Below are 14,113 nucleotides of genomic sequence, written 5' to 3' on the forward strand. Positions count from 1 at the left end.
GAGAGCATGGAGCAGGCCTGCAGAGGCCGAGTGGTGGCTCCTGGAGTGGCTCCTCTCAGGCACACCTGTGTCTTCTCTTCCTGGCAGGGGACCATCTTGCTGGCCGCGGAGTCGGAGTTTGAGCAGACCCAGTGGCTGGAGATGCTGCAGGAGTCTGGGAAGGTGTAAGTGCACCTGGGCAGGAAGCGGGGGCAGCCTGACGGTCTGGAAGGGGAAAGAGTGTGGGCTAAGCCAACCCTGACCTCCCTGCCTCTAGACTGGGGTCCTGGTGGGCATGGAGACACCCTGGGAGAGGGCAGGGTGGGAAGCACAGGGCTGGGGGGAGCTGGTTTGTGTGGGGAGTGGAGATGGACCAGATTTAGAGAATCTTTGGGGAGTCTTCTAAATAAGATTCGAGCAAAGTGAGCTTTGCTTGTTTAGAGTCACAGGTGGCATACGTAGACACCATTTGTTTCCTACTCTCGGGAGCAAATCCAGTGTCACTATTGAGAAGTTGGCAGCCTCCTGACACCCATCCCATCTCCCCAGGCCCTAAGTTATCCTAGCACAGACCAGTGGTTTGCCCAGGTACAGAAACCTCCAGCCCAACACAGCCCATTTGCACACAGACCCCTGTCTCAGCCCCTGCCTATTTGTGGTGGGCTGTGCTTTTGGTTCCACAGATGATTCTGAGTGGTGCCCTGGGCCAGGCCTTGTGGCAGGTGGTGGGCGTTCAGCGGTCTAGAAAGCAGCCCAGGAAGCAATCTCTTTCCTGCTCCCAAAGTGCTATTGGCCCAGCCTCTGGTGGCCCACTTTGCAGCCTGGGCCAGCCTCTGGGGACTGTAGTGGATCGATGCTGGTGGCACGCCCAGAGTCACGGGGCCCAGGGTGGGTGCGGCTGGGATTCTGGGGAGAAAGGATGACGAGGACACTCTGCACGTTCTCTTTCTCCTCCAGCCTTCTGTTTTAACAGTTGTGTGTGTCTTCCTCTTCTCTCCTGTTCCATCTGCCCTCCCTCCCCAGGACTTGGAAGAATGCCCAGCTGGGAGAAGCCATGATCAAGAGCCTGGAGGCCCAGGGGCTGCAGTTGGCCAAGGAGAAGCAGGAGTATTTAGGTTGGCTGAGGGATGGGCTGCAAACAGGCTCTCTGGTGATAGCATTTCAGGGCCAGGGGCTGCAGCCCAGGGTTTGGCGCAGGACTGAGGGAGCGTGTCTTGGGTAGGGGTTTAGTAGGCTCCAAGGAGCCGGAGACCAGCCCAGAGCCTGGGGGGCTATATGGCATGATACGAGTCCTCTGGGTTGGCATGACAGGAGGCAGGAGAGCCTAGTGGTTAGGAGCCTGAGCTCTGCACCCAGCTTTGTCATTTATCCATCAGCTGTGTGGATCTTTAGGCAGCTCATCTTAAGCCTCAGTTTCCTCACCCTTAAACTAGAGACAAAATTAGCCCCCAACTTTTAGAGGTGGTGGAAATGCCTAGAAACACCTGTGTCTGGTGTGCAGCAAGGGCCCCACAAATGGAGAGGATGTTGCCCCCAGACCCCAGTTCTCACCCCCAACCCTCTTTAAGGTTCTAGGCCCATGTGCCCCTGATTGGCTAGTGGTTGTTGTCCAATTGTTAAGTTGGGTCTGACGCTTTGAGACCTCGTGGGCAGCAGCATGCCATGGACTGCAGCACGCCAGTCTTCCCTGTACTTGATTGTCTCCTGGAGTTTGCTCAAACTCATGTCCATTGAGTAGGTGATGCCATGCAACCATCTCATCCTCTGTTGCCCCCTTCTCTTCCTACCCTCAATTCTTCCCAGCATCAGGGTCTTTTCCAATGAGATTAGCTGGTAGGCATGCTCTGTAAGAAGACAGTAAGTCTGGGAGGTTGGTCCTTTGCCTGCGACCCTCTCCCTTACTGCCTCCTTAAACATGTGGGGACCAGAGCACTGACTCCCCTCTGCCTGCTCTAGACACCCTCTGCTCCCAGGACCTGCCTTACTTCACTAGCCAGACATCAGTGCAAAGGTTAACAGCACAATGGGGGTGCAGAGACGCACTTGAGCTTCAAAGATGAGATGTCATTTTCTTGTGAATGTACAACGCGGGGTCATTGCCAGGAGAGGAGGGTAGCAGATCAGGTCAGCACAGAGTTTGCAGCCCCAGGAGCTGGCCCCTCCTGGCCCCTCAGTGGCCAACCCCGGCTGGCCTTGGGGCCAGCAGTGCCAACCTCATCCTTGGAAGGAGCTGGGGGCAATGGAGGCGTGACCCCTGAGGCAGTGACCCCTCAGGACTGGATCTACAGTGAGCATCTTGTGAGAGTGTGTATGCTTGCTTTGGCAGACAAACTGATGGAAGAGACCGAAGAACTCTGCCTTCAGAGGGAGCAGAGAGAGGTAGGGGCACGTTGAGGCCACTCCCCACCGCCTCCCGCTCTGTGGGCCCTTTCACAGCCGCTGTGCGCTGACCCATGTTCCTAGCATTAGGGAAGGGTGTAGGGGAGACGGGTTCCTAGACAACCTGCTGGGAAATCAGATGGGCAGAGCAGGGAAGCCGCTGAGATGACAGTGCTTGGGACTTGCTGTTGCTTTTTGACAAGAAGTGTGTTTCTCCTTACCAGTCCCCAGGGAGGAAAGTCAAAAGAGTAGGTGTTCACTTTCTAAAGAAAGAGCCATTCAGAAATTTTATAAGCTGTGTCAGGAGGCAACGAGCTTCTTGTCACTACTGATATTCACAGGAGGATGAGGTGGCCTTTTTCATCCAGAGGGACTTCTGGCCCCATAAAGGTGACTGGGTTGGAAGATATCAGAGGTTCCTTCATCCTCTAAATGTTAACAGACAAGTTTTAAGGAGGCCAAGCATTGGCCGGAGGCAGCCTGTGGGGTGAAGGAGACCCTTGCCTCGTTTGAAGACTAGGGCTGCTGAAATCCACACTATTTGGGATCTCCATGAAACCCTGGGCCTTGCCTGTTCTGAGGAGCCATGAAGGGCAGAGTAGGGTAGTGGTTATCAGTGCTGACTTGGAGCCAGGCTGCCTGTGTCTGGATTGGACCTTCACTGCTTCTGACTGTGTGACCTTGGGCAAGTTACTCCGCCTCTCTGAACATTAATAGCCTTAAGTGAAAAATGGAGATAATAATAGAAGCCATCTTATCAGGTATGTTTTGAGGATTAAGTGAGATGTGATATATAAAGTGCTTAGCACAGAGTACGTGCTTAATGAACATATGTGTTTGTTAGTATTACAATCGTTAACTGTGAGTCCATCCTACAGTTGAACTGCCTGAGGTCCAAGCCGCAGAGTGGCATGCCCCAGCACACCCACAGAAGGAGGGCCCGACTTAGTCCATTTCTCTTTGCCTGGTTCCTGTTGCTTATCTCTCCCAGGAAAGTTCAGGGCTGGGCTCAGTGCCTGCTTCTCTGACTTGATTCTCACAAACCTCTTGCCCTTCCCAACCACCCTCCCTGGGCTTGGGAACAGACTTGACAGTCAAGAAGCATATCACAGGGAAAAAAAAAAAGAAGCAGCCTCACGGCGCTGTTGCACCCTGAATACTGATGGGGCCTTTCAGGGTACCTGAACTAGGATGGGCGCTCGATAATGCTGTGGAATGACTTAATATTTTTAATTCTTATAATTTTACATTGCATCTTGATTTTTAACCAGTAGGACAGTCCACCCTCATTTTTCTTCTTCTGAAATGTTATCAGATATTCTCACCCATTTTTTTTCTTCCAGCTGGACTTCAGTGTCATTTTGTTAATTACAAAAACCCAACCAACCAAACAAACAGAGAAGGAAATCTGAGGATTTTTATTAGGATCGCATGGATTTGAGGATTGGCGTGGTGACAGCATTGAGCCTTCTCCCCCCAGCTACATGTGGCCCCTAGGATCAGGCTCTCAAATGGGTCCCTCCTGTGTTAGAGTGTGGGCATTTTCTTTTGACTGTTCTGTACATTTTGAGAAGTGAGACGGGGTAGATTGTCAGCAACTTAAAGGCAGGTAATTTAGGAAGCCAGGGGATGGGATGGAGTGACAGATACAGCCACTGGCAGGGGGAGACAGACTTATCCATCAGAGAGGCTAAATCTGGGGCAGCAGTCAGCCCGAGGAAAATTTAGACACTCTATCTAGGTCTTTAGCCAGGAAATGAGGCCAGCAGAGACCCACTGCTCACAGGCCTCGCTTAAAGCCCTAGCACGCTGAAGGAGGGAGGCCGGCCAGCTGTGAATTTCCTGGGTTTTAGGTACAAAATGTGAGTGAGACTCACTAGAGTCCAGCTGGTGCCCCGGTGAAGGCTGCCCCGGGCTGGCAGGAGGGAGAGGAGGGTGTTCAAGTTCACATTTCTGGGGCAGCTGTGTGCTCTAGATGGAGAATAGAACTCCCTGAGTCATGCTGTCCAGGGTTTCCCTCCCTTGCCTTGTTCATCTATATTATGGATCCACCTGCCCCCGTATCCTTTCCCATCTGCATCCAGGTCACAGAGATGCTCTGGGAATGCCTTGCTTGGGCCACTTAGAAAGGCATGTGGTACCCTGGCCCAGTGATAAGTTGAAGATTCTCTGATCTTTAGGAGGTAGTTTGGCTTCAGAGGAGACGCAGGGTCTGGTACCAGTCTATCACTAACTGTGTGACCGTGGGCACGTTTGCCTCCGTGTTGCTCCAGTAAGAGTGATGGCTGTACCTGGCTGGCTCCCAGGTTGCTGTGGGGCTCATTGAAACAGAAGGCAGGGGGTGCTTTGTGGACCAGTAAGGTCTGGGCCGACGGGCGCTGTGTGATCGTGTGGCTCTGACATCCTCCACGTGGTAGAAAGGGCCAGGAACTCAAGGGGCACGAGCTGAGAGTTCAAAGGGCACTGTCCTGGGCTCTTCTGCCCTGAGATCAAAAGATAATGCCTTTAGGACTTCCCCAGTAGTCCAGTAGTTAAGGTTCTGTGCTTTCATTGCAAAGGGCGTGGGTTCAATCCCTGGTCCGTGAAGTTCCGCCTGCCGCGTGGTGCAGACAAAACAAAATAAAACAATGTTCTGCCTTTCTCCAGAAGACAATGCCCTTCCTTGGGCACAGGTCCCTCAGGTGTCCCTGGCTCCTTTGGGCATGGTCGCATCACTCTTATCCCCTGGGGGAGGGCAGCTGTCCTGCCTTCCCTCTTCTGATTGAACTGTGAGAGCTCAACCTTGCACGTGGGCAGGCACACGGGAAATCAGAAATGCACAGGACCCTTCAGGCAGGGTTCTTGCCTGTGGAGTGCTCCCAGTCAGAACTCAGACTCTTGGAGCTGGAAAGGACCTCTCCCTTTCAGGTGAGACTCTCAGGTGACCTCCCTGATGGATGTTGATCATGATTCTGCCACGGGCAGCTTAGGAGATGTCCTTTGCGTTATTGTTCCATTATTTGAAAGCTCTTCTTTCCATGGAACTGGAATCTGCTTTCTACCGACTTCTTTCCAACCTCATACTTTGGCAACTTAAGTAAGTCCAACAGTCACTGACAGACGCATGATGTGGTGGATGAAGACTGCTGTGGGTCTTAGCTGACCGCAGCCTGTGGCAGGGGGCCTCAAAGACTTGTGCCGTCTTGGGCTGCATGAACAGGAGCTTCTAGCTGCTTCAGGCTTATAGACTGTGTGTGCCACTCCAGTCAGCATTCTTAGGCTACACTTGGACAGCATTTAAGAATCATCTGGATGAAATGGAAGATGGGAAAGAAGTCAGCATCCAGGAAGAAGATTCTCTTTCTTTTTGCTCTTTAATATAGACCTTTCTCCCATAATGGTAGAAATCATGCTTTTTGTAGAAAACTTAGAAAACGTGAAAAAGAAAACAAGTTTTACCTTTAACCCTACAACTCCACAGACAATTACTGTCAATTCAGCTTTTTTCTTTGTCTTTGTTCCTGTAGATTATTCTTATATATATTTTAAACCTAATAGGGTCATATTAGATACTCAGTTTTATGGGCTTTTTCATGATATCTTTCATTTTACCTTCATTAATACTATACCTTCAGCAATTTTCCATGTCATTCAATATTTTTTGAAAATATCAATTTTAATGACCAAGCACTGATTGTGATGTTCATTCATCTTCTACTTTTGGACATCTAGGCTGTTTTCACTATTATAAATTATGCCACAGTGAACATCTTTGTATATAAATCTTGGTCTACTTTTCTAATTATTTCCCTAGGATAAATTCCTATAGGTGGAATTACTGACTCAAAGGGCAAGAACTTTTAGACCTTCTGATGCATATGGCCAAACTGCTTTTTAAAAATATGTACCTATTGACACTCCCATCAGCAGTGTATGGACATTTCCATGGGGTTTTAATAATTTATTTTCTCTCATTTTCAATTATAAAAAGATACCACAGAGTAATAGTAAGTAAAGGGAAATATTTGCAAGTTGAGGTATTGGAAAAAGGGGTCTCTCCAGGCCAAGAGGCTGAGACCATGGGAGGGTGTCCTCCAGTCAGGTCCTATCTGATCTGTTCTGAAGCAGCAAAAGCCAGGTGCCCATAAGAGCCAAGTGCCCTTGTGACTTCTCAGGTCTAAGCCCAGGGATGCCTCCAGGCTGTAACAGCCCTGCCGCAGCAGGTAGAGGCCACCAGAGAGAGGAAATACGAATCTGAGGCCACATCAGTGTTTATCGTCATTCACAATACCATATGTCAGCTACTGAGAATGTATGAGAACAGAGGCTTTCCAACTTTTTGAAGCTCTGAACTCTTCTTGGATTAAAAAGAGGGAGGTCTACAAGAATAAAATTTTAAATATATTTATATTATGTCTGCATGTGGCTGTGTCTACTGCCATCACACACAACCCCAAAATATTAGTGGTATTGAAGGGCAAAGGTCTATTTCTCACTCAGCTACATGGCTCAGCCGGGGCTCTGCTCCATGCCTCCTCGCTTGGGGAACCCAGGCTCATGGAAGCTCCACTGTTAGCAGCAGCATTGGCTGACGTGGCAGGGAAGGGAACACAGCGTGTCACGCCCTGTCTGTAAAAGGCATCTGCTCGGAGGGACACACTTCTGTTCACGTTCCACTGGCCTCGGCCAGGCCCATAGGCCCCCACCAACTTTTACAGGTGGACTGTGGCCGTGCAGTGTTCCACGAGGACATCAGAGTCCTGTGAGCAGCCCCAGGGATGACCACTTATGAGCCACACCTAAAATGCCAGTAATAATTATAAGGGGAAAAAATAGCAACTTTTTGGGTAAAAAGCTTAGGGGTGAAGGACATAGGGTTTGGAATCGGACTCTTCCCTTTCCTTGGATTTTATTCCTTCTCTGATTCTCCTCAAGGCCAAGGGCAATTTCCCCCTATAGGCAGCGCCCCACCCCCCACCGACTTCCCTGGCGGGGTTTGCATTATCCTTGAGAACAAAGCCTCTGGGTGAAAAATGAGGGCGTAATTCAGAACTAGAAGATAAGAGAGAATGTGCATCTAGAAATAATATTCTCCCACAGAGTAATATGTGGAGGAACAAAGCAGTTGTCACAAAATGCTTCTAACCACCCTTGGCTTGACGTGTACCCACCAATACTACCTGTTACTGAACCCCAGGAATACAGGTCCCCTGGGGGAGCACCTGCTTGCTGGGAAAACACTTGTGCTTGCCAGCAGATTTGAAGGAGCTGGTCCGGTTCCCTGGGTCAGCTAGTCCTGGGCTTTCTGCCTCACCTGTTCCCTTGGGGGTGAGTCCAGGGGAAGCTGCCACCAATGCTCATTGTTTCCTGGATGCCTTGAGAAAAAGTCTTTATTCTGTGACTTTGGGGTTGAGAATGGCTTTTCTTAGTCACTTCTAACAAATGCCACTCCAGAGATCTTGAATGGAAACGTACACCCACACATTTCACTCCAGGGCTTGGGGGTCAGCCAACACACCTTAGGTGCGAGTGACTGGAGCTGCCCAGCAGAGCGGACATCTAAAATTATCGTAGTCTGTTGTAGAATGCTCAGATGCTCAGCTGTGTCCAATTCTTTGCAACCCCATGGACTGTAGCCCACAAGGCTCCTCTGTCCATGGGATTTTCCAGGCAAGAATACTGGAATGGGTTGCCATTTCCTTCTCCAGGGGAGCTTCCCAACCCAGCGATTGAACCCATGTATCTTATATCTCCTGCATTAGCAGATTTTTTACCAAACATCCAGTCATAAGAGGGCTTCCCGGGTGATGCCAGTGGTAAAGAGCCCACCTGCCAATACAGGAGGCTAAGAGACACCAGTTCAATCCCTGGGTGGGGAAGATTCCCTGGAGGAGGGTATGGCAACCCACTCCAGGACTCTTGCCTGGAGAATCCCGGGGACAGAGGAGCCTGGCAGGTTACAGAGAGGTCTGACATGACCTAGGATGCATGCACGCCAGCCGTAAGAACTAATGTTGGGATAATTTCTAAACCCTGCCCTCAGCATGCTAAGTGTGTTTTTGTTTCTTTTTTTTTTTTTTTTTGATTTTTAATTTTATTTTTAAACTTTACATAATTGTATTAGTTTTGCCAAATAGCAAAATGAATCCATCACAGGTATACATGTGCTCCCCATCCTGAACCCTCCTCCCTCCCCATACCTGTTTCATTTTGTTTGTTGATTGTTAACATTTTTATTGAAGTATAGTTGATTTACAATGTTGTTTTAGTGTTGGGCATACAACAGAAGTGATTCAATTATATGTCTGTATATATATTCTTTTGTGAAGGGTGTTGTAAATGAGCCCAGCGCATCACAGATCTTGGTTTCACTGAGACTGTGTATCACTGAGTGGGATCAGGACTCCTCAGGGCTTAATTCTAAGTCTGGTACCGATTGTACTGAATCCCAGGGTGTCCTCTGGGTTAGAGCGGGGGTTCCTGACCCCATGGCTGCTTTGCTGTCTCTGACTCTTTTCTTCCTCTCTGATTCTCTCCAGGCTCTTGAGCGCCTGAACCAGGTGCTGGAGGCCGAGAAGCAGCAGTTTGAGGAGGTGGTACAGGAGCTGAGGATGGAGCAGGAACAGATCAAGAGGTGGCTGTGGTGCCCTGGTGGGGCGGGGGTAGGGAGAGGAGGGTGCGCCCAGGCTAGGACGTGTAGGACCTGTGTGTCCCGCCAGGCTGGTGAGGCCTCCCCCCAGGAGATCCTCACTGGTCAGTGACTTAGTTTGGACCCGTCCAGCGTCCTTTTTCTAGGCCCCCCAAAGCTCCAGGCCTTGAGGGGCCTAGAAAAAGCCATAGACCCCACACCAAGGGGTCACTTCTGCCCAGGGGAGTGTGAGGCATGGGCAGGTGCAAGCAGACATCCCCACCGGCAGCGAGCCCCTCCTGCTGCGTCACACCGCCCTTACCCCTCCCCACCGGCAGTGAGCCCCTCCTGCTGCGTCACACCGCCCTTACCCCAGGGTAGACAGGACAGGCTGGTCTGGAGGGGCCCCTGGCCAAGACCCGACCCAACATTCCCTGTCTTTTCTGCACAGTCTCTTCACGTTCTGGCTAATGATGCCTGTCCCTTGGGATTTTTTTTTTTTTTAACTGTGTATGGTTTGCAAACCCAATTGTACATTATAATCATCTAAGAGGATTATTAGGGCTTCCCCCATGGTTCGGCAGGTAAAGAATCTGCCTGCAATGCAGGAGACATAGGAGACACAGGTTCGATCCCTGGGTCGGGAAGATCCCCTGGAGGAGCAAATGGCAACCCACTCCAGTATTCTTGCCTGAAAAAATCCCAAGGACAGAGGAGCCTTGTGGACTAAGTTCATGGGGTCGCAAGGAGTCAGACACAACTGAGCAAGGAAACAGCACACACAAGAGGATTACTAATAGAATCTGCTGAAAGTAGAACCCAGAAATCTATATTTTAAAAAGTTTTCCGGGTCATTCTGATGCAGTCGACCCATGAACTTGGAGACAACCGCTCTGGGTACTGTAGGTGGGTTTGGTTGTAGTCACCACCATCACCACCACCACCATCACCACTACTGATTATCAGTGATAACCCAGAAGGATATTTTTCTTGTAACACCCTTATAAAAGAAAGTCACTGGACATGTATTTTGGGGCAGAAGAAGCTCAGAGAAACTCACCAGCTAATAGCCAGCTAATTCTGGAAGTACCTGGAAGTAATACTTCCATAATTGTGCCAGATCCTGGAGTGGAAGATAAGTCTCCTCCCTTGAGGATCTGGTTGGGAAAACCAGACTCACACCCAGGAAATATCAACAATACTCCCCATAATGTGCAAACAGGTGCTCAGAGGCGTAGCACAGACTCCCTGTGTTATAGGAATTAAGATATATGTGTGATCCCTGTGGGCTTCAACAGGTTAGATTGAGCTGGGCCTTGAGGGGTGGTAGGAGTTTGAAAACTGGGCAGAAAGGAAAAACATCCCAAGCAAGGGGAAGGGGACCCAGGCTTATTAAAATAGCAGCAAGGAGTTTGTTACCCCAGAGAAGGGCCTCAGCCACATCCCATGTCAAGGTGAGTAGGTTCTAGCAAGAGCTGTCCTGGGAAGACAGGGAGTGAGGCTTTCATTTCTCCAGCTCTCCTCTCTGCCCTTGGGGTGGCCTTGGATTTACTCTGACAGATTCCTGTGTACCTGGAGCAGGTGACTTCAGCCTCACTTGGCCAGAATCTCCTTCATTCAGCTCAGGGCCCCTACAGCTGCTGTATGCCTTCAGAGAGCCCTCTGAGCCATACAGAGAGGTGTGGTGGAAGCCACAACGGGGCTGGGAGGGGTGGGCACTGCCATACCCTGCCTTCTGTCCCCACAGGGAGCTTGAGCTGACTGCAAGATGCCTCAAGGGCGTGGAGCAAGAGAAAAAGGAGCTAAGACACTTCACAGAGTCCTTACAGAAGACACTGGAGGTGAGGGGCCCCTGGCGGGCTGGTTGCCTGGAAGGAGGCAGGGTGGTCGGTTGGGCCACATGATGCAGTTTTTTTCCAACAGTGTTTCTCTAGACAGTTATCTGCAAGGAAAACAGGGCCTGAAGGGGTGCTGATCTAAAGGGTCTCATCTCTGTGGACCATTGGGAACTCCAGCCAACACAGGAGGCCCAAAGCAGGACCCAGAAGGGCAAATTCAAGTTTGCCTTTATGGTGACTATGGCCTTAAGAAATCCACCATCTTCAGTGCTTATATTTTTACACCAGATGGAGGATTGGTTAGGGAGGGGGGCAGGGTGACCCACCGCTTCCTTCCTGTGACTCATTCACTTAGCTGCTCCGGGGTGACATTGAGCAGGAGGGAAAATCCATTTGATTCCCCAGAAGTTGTGAGGGAGGAGGAGGTGGCATGTGCAAAGGAAAGAGTGCAAACACTTTAGCACAGCCAAGTGCCCACTCCCATCCCAGCCTCTGCTCCCCTCCTGTCCCCTCTCCCCCTGCTGCCCCTCCCAGCACCATGATATCCCAACCCCAACTTCAGACCACTGACCACACGTGCCCCCAGGAAGCCATGCCTTTCATCCTCCCCATCCTTGCCCACACTGTTCCTTCTGCCCAGACTGTGCTCCACCCTCTTCTCTGCCTGGAGAACGCTCTCATCCTTCTGAGACTCAGCCCGAGTATCACCTTAGTCAAGCCTCCCTGACTGTTCTAGGGGAGGGATTTGCTCTGAGCTCTGGGCCCACAGCACTTAGTGCGTCTGTGAAAGCGCCTAACACGTGAGGTTGTGTTTTCCAATGGTGGGCATCACTAGATTGTGTCTTAAGGTCCCTCCAAGTCCAGTGCCTCGAGTGAGCCTGGCATGTTGTGGGGCATCCGTGATGGTTACAAAATTCAAGACTTGTAGACTGCGAGGTTTCTATTCTCCCTTGATCGATGGGGCTTTGTTAGGGGCGTCTTTCATGTGTTCATCTTTCCCTGTCCCACATCACAGGAGGTGGTTCTCATGGGTAGTTTCAACTCCAGAGTTTCTGAGTAGTACAAGATCCCCGTCTGATAAGTGGGGAGCATGTCTAAGTCTGCTCTTGGGCTGGTTCCTATTAGGTGTTTTTTGCATGAGCCCAACACCCTCCCTCACTTGTCCCTGGAGGAACAAGCACCCACAACCTCGTGGCGCCCTTGGGCCTTGGGTCCCCATTGTAGTAGGTGCCGTGTCCCCTGGAAGCCATGCTGGGCTTTTCCCTGACTCCCTCAATGGAGGAGTAGCCTTGCCTCAGTGGGAGGAGGGAGACTCTAGTTGACCTTTTCCCTCAAGGGATGAATGAAGACATTTCAAGTGTCCCTCAGAGGATTAAGTAAGGAGGGCCTCACTGGCCAGAACTGAAAGGCAGGTGAAGGCAGAGAACCTGACCTAGGCTGCTTCACTTCCTCTCCTTCCTCATGCCAGGAGCTCTCCATAGAGAAGAAGAAAACCCTAGAGATGCTGGAGGAGAATGAGAACCAGCTGCAGACGCTGGCCAATCAGAGCGAGCAGCCGCCTCCCAGCGGAGGTCTCCATAGCAACCTGAGGCAGATTGAGGAGAAGATGCAGCAGCTCTTGGAGGAGAAGCTCCTGGCGGAGAAGCGGTGAGGGAGCCCTGAAGGCCTGAGCCCACGGGGGTAGCTTTCCTTGAACCTGGGCCCTTGGGTTCCAGTTGGCCTTGATCTGATGGATCACTCCCTTTTGCCTAGGTCTCAGGTTCCCCACCAGGCAAGTGGGAAGCAATCCTTCACTATCCTAAGCTAACTTGAAATGATGTGAGTCATTAGGACTGTCTGATAGACAGGCTGAACAGGTCCTCCCAGCTGCTTTTTACTGATGAGAAGTCTGAGACTTGGAGGACCTTCCTGAGCTCACAGAACTAGCAAGACCTGAACCCAGGATTCCTTGCACTGACCACGTCACTCCCATTACCATCGGGGTGGGGGGACAGGACCCAGCCCAGCTCTGGGGCTCACCAAGCAGGGTCTCTGGGTTTCTCTAGCCAGCTCCCTGCACAGGAGCCACCCTCTTACCGGATGCCCCATTGGCAAGTGGGGCCCTGAGTGAGCGCCTCTCCCCGGGGGGGCAGGATGAAGGAGAATGAAGAGCGCTCCAGGGCCCTGGAGGAGGAGCGGGAGTTCTACTCCAGCCAGTCCCAGGCACTGCAAAACTCGCTGCAGGAGCTGACGGTGGAGAAGCAGCAGGCTGAGCGTGAGCTCAAGGTGCTGGGTCACTGGGAGCGTTTGGTGCTCGGGGTGGGGGGCCCTCCCCTCCCCTGGAGTCTTACTTCCCTCACGTCCCTGCCCTCATCAGGCAACTTCCTGAATTATCCCTGCCAATCTGACCAGCCAGGCGTGGGCAGTGCAGCCACCCTGAGGCAAAGCCTGCCGCACATTGTGCGGCATCATTATAGACACCTGCCCAGTGCAGGGGCCAAGTCCGGGCCATCGGATGGAGGGCATAAGACACCAAGCAGAACGCGGTAGCTTCCATCCAAGTCTGGAGGCAAGAAAGCCCACTTGAGCCAGGGGTGATCAGAGAAGGCTCCCTGGGGACTGGCAGCTGCCCCCCCTCCCCTGCCCCAGGACCCACTTCCCTCTCCTCGCCCCTGCCCTCAGGCTGAGGTGAAGGTCCGCATGGACCTGGAGAGGCGTCTGCGGGAGGCGGAAGGGGCCTTGCGAAGCCTGGAACAAGGGCTCAACTCCAAGGTGCGGAACAAGGAGAAGGAGGAGAGGATGCGGGCTGACGTGAGCCACCTGAAGAGTAAGCCCTGCCCTCGGTACCAGCCCAGCCCCAGAGCTCTGCATGGCGGTCCAGGCCAGCGTGGATGGAGTTTCTGCTCCAGACGCCCTGCCTTCGGGCGTGCTCTTGGCGTGGCTGCCTTTGGCTCTTGGATCTGGGGCGGGGGTAGGGAAGGCTGTGTTTCTTCCCCCTTCAGCAGGTGACTCTGATCTTCCAAAGGATGGGGTCGGGGTATTTCCCTCTGGAGCCCACCAGGATCCTGGGAAGGGGAGGGGCAGCCGGGAAGGGAGGTTGCAGTGGAACTGTGGCTGCAGGGTTCTTTGAAGAGTGTATCCGGAATGCGGAGCTGGAGGCCAAGATGCCGGTCATCATGAAGAACTCGGTGTACATCCACAAGGCGGCCACTCGCCGCATCAAGAGCTGCCGCTTCCACCGGCGCCGGTCCAGCACCTCCTGGAACGACGGTAGGTGTGGCAGCCCCTGGGCACCAGTGGGCGGGATGCTCACGGGCTGTCAGTGACAATG

At 52.0% G+C, this 14,113-nt stretch overlaps 1 protein-coding gene across 1 annotated transcript in view; it reads left to right on the forward strand.

Moving 5' to 3' along the window:
* The window catches only part of PLEKHD1 (pleckstrin homology and coiled-coil domain containing D1), a 32,741-nt gene that overhangs the window by 16,244 nt on the left and 2,384 nt on the right, over nucleotides 1-14,113 (forward strand). Inside the window, exons 4-12 of the mRNA XM_061429243.1 lie at nucleotides 88-164; nucleotides 1,003-1,094; nucleotides 2,306-2,358; nucleotides 8,877-8,971; nucleotides 10,713-10,806; nucleotides 12,272-12,450; nucleotides 12,936-13,068; nucleotides 13,465-13,609; nucleotides 13,903-14,052. Coding sequence (XP_061285227.1) covers nucleotides 88-164; nucleotides 1,003-1,094; nucleotides 2,306-2,358; nucleotides 8,877-8,971; nucleotides 10,713-10,806; nucleotides 12,272-12,450; nucleotides 12,936-13,068; nucleotides 13,465-13,609; nucleotides 13,903-14,052 — 1,018 coding nt within the window. The remainder of the gene's footprint in view (nucleotides 1-87; nucleotides 165-1,002; nucleotides 1,095-2,305; nucleotides 2,359-8,876; nucleotides 8,972-10,712; nucleotides 10,807-12,271; nucleotides 12,451-12,935; nucleotides 13,069-13,464; nucleotides 13,610-13,902; nucleotides 14,053-14,113) is intronic.

This window comes from Bos javanicus, chromosome 10, assembly GCF_032452875.1.
Source record: "Bos javanicus breed banteng chromosome 10, ARS-OSU_banteng_1.0, whole genome shotgun sequence".
Lineage (NCBI taxonomy): Eukaryota > Metazoa > Chordata > Mammalia > Artiodactyla > Bovidae > Bos > Bos javanicus.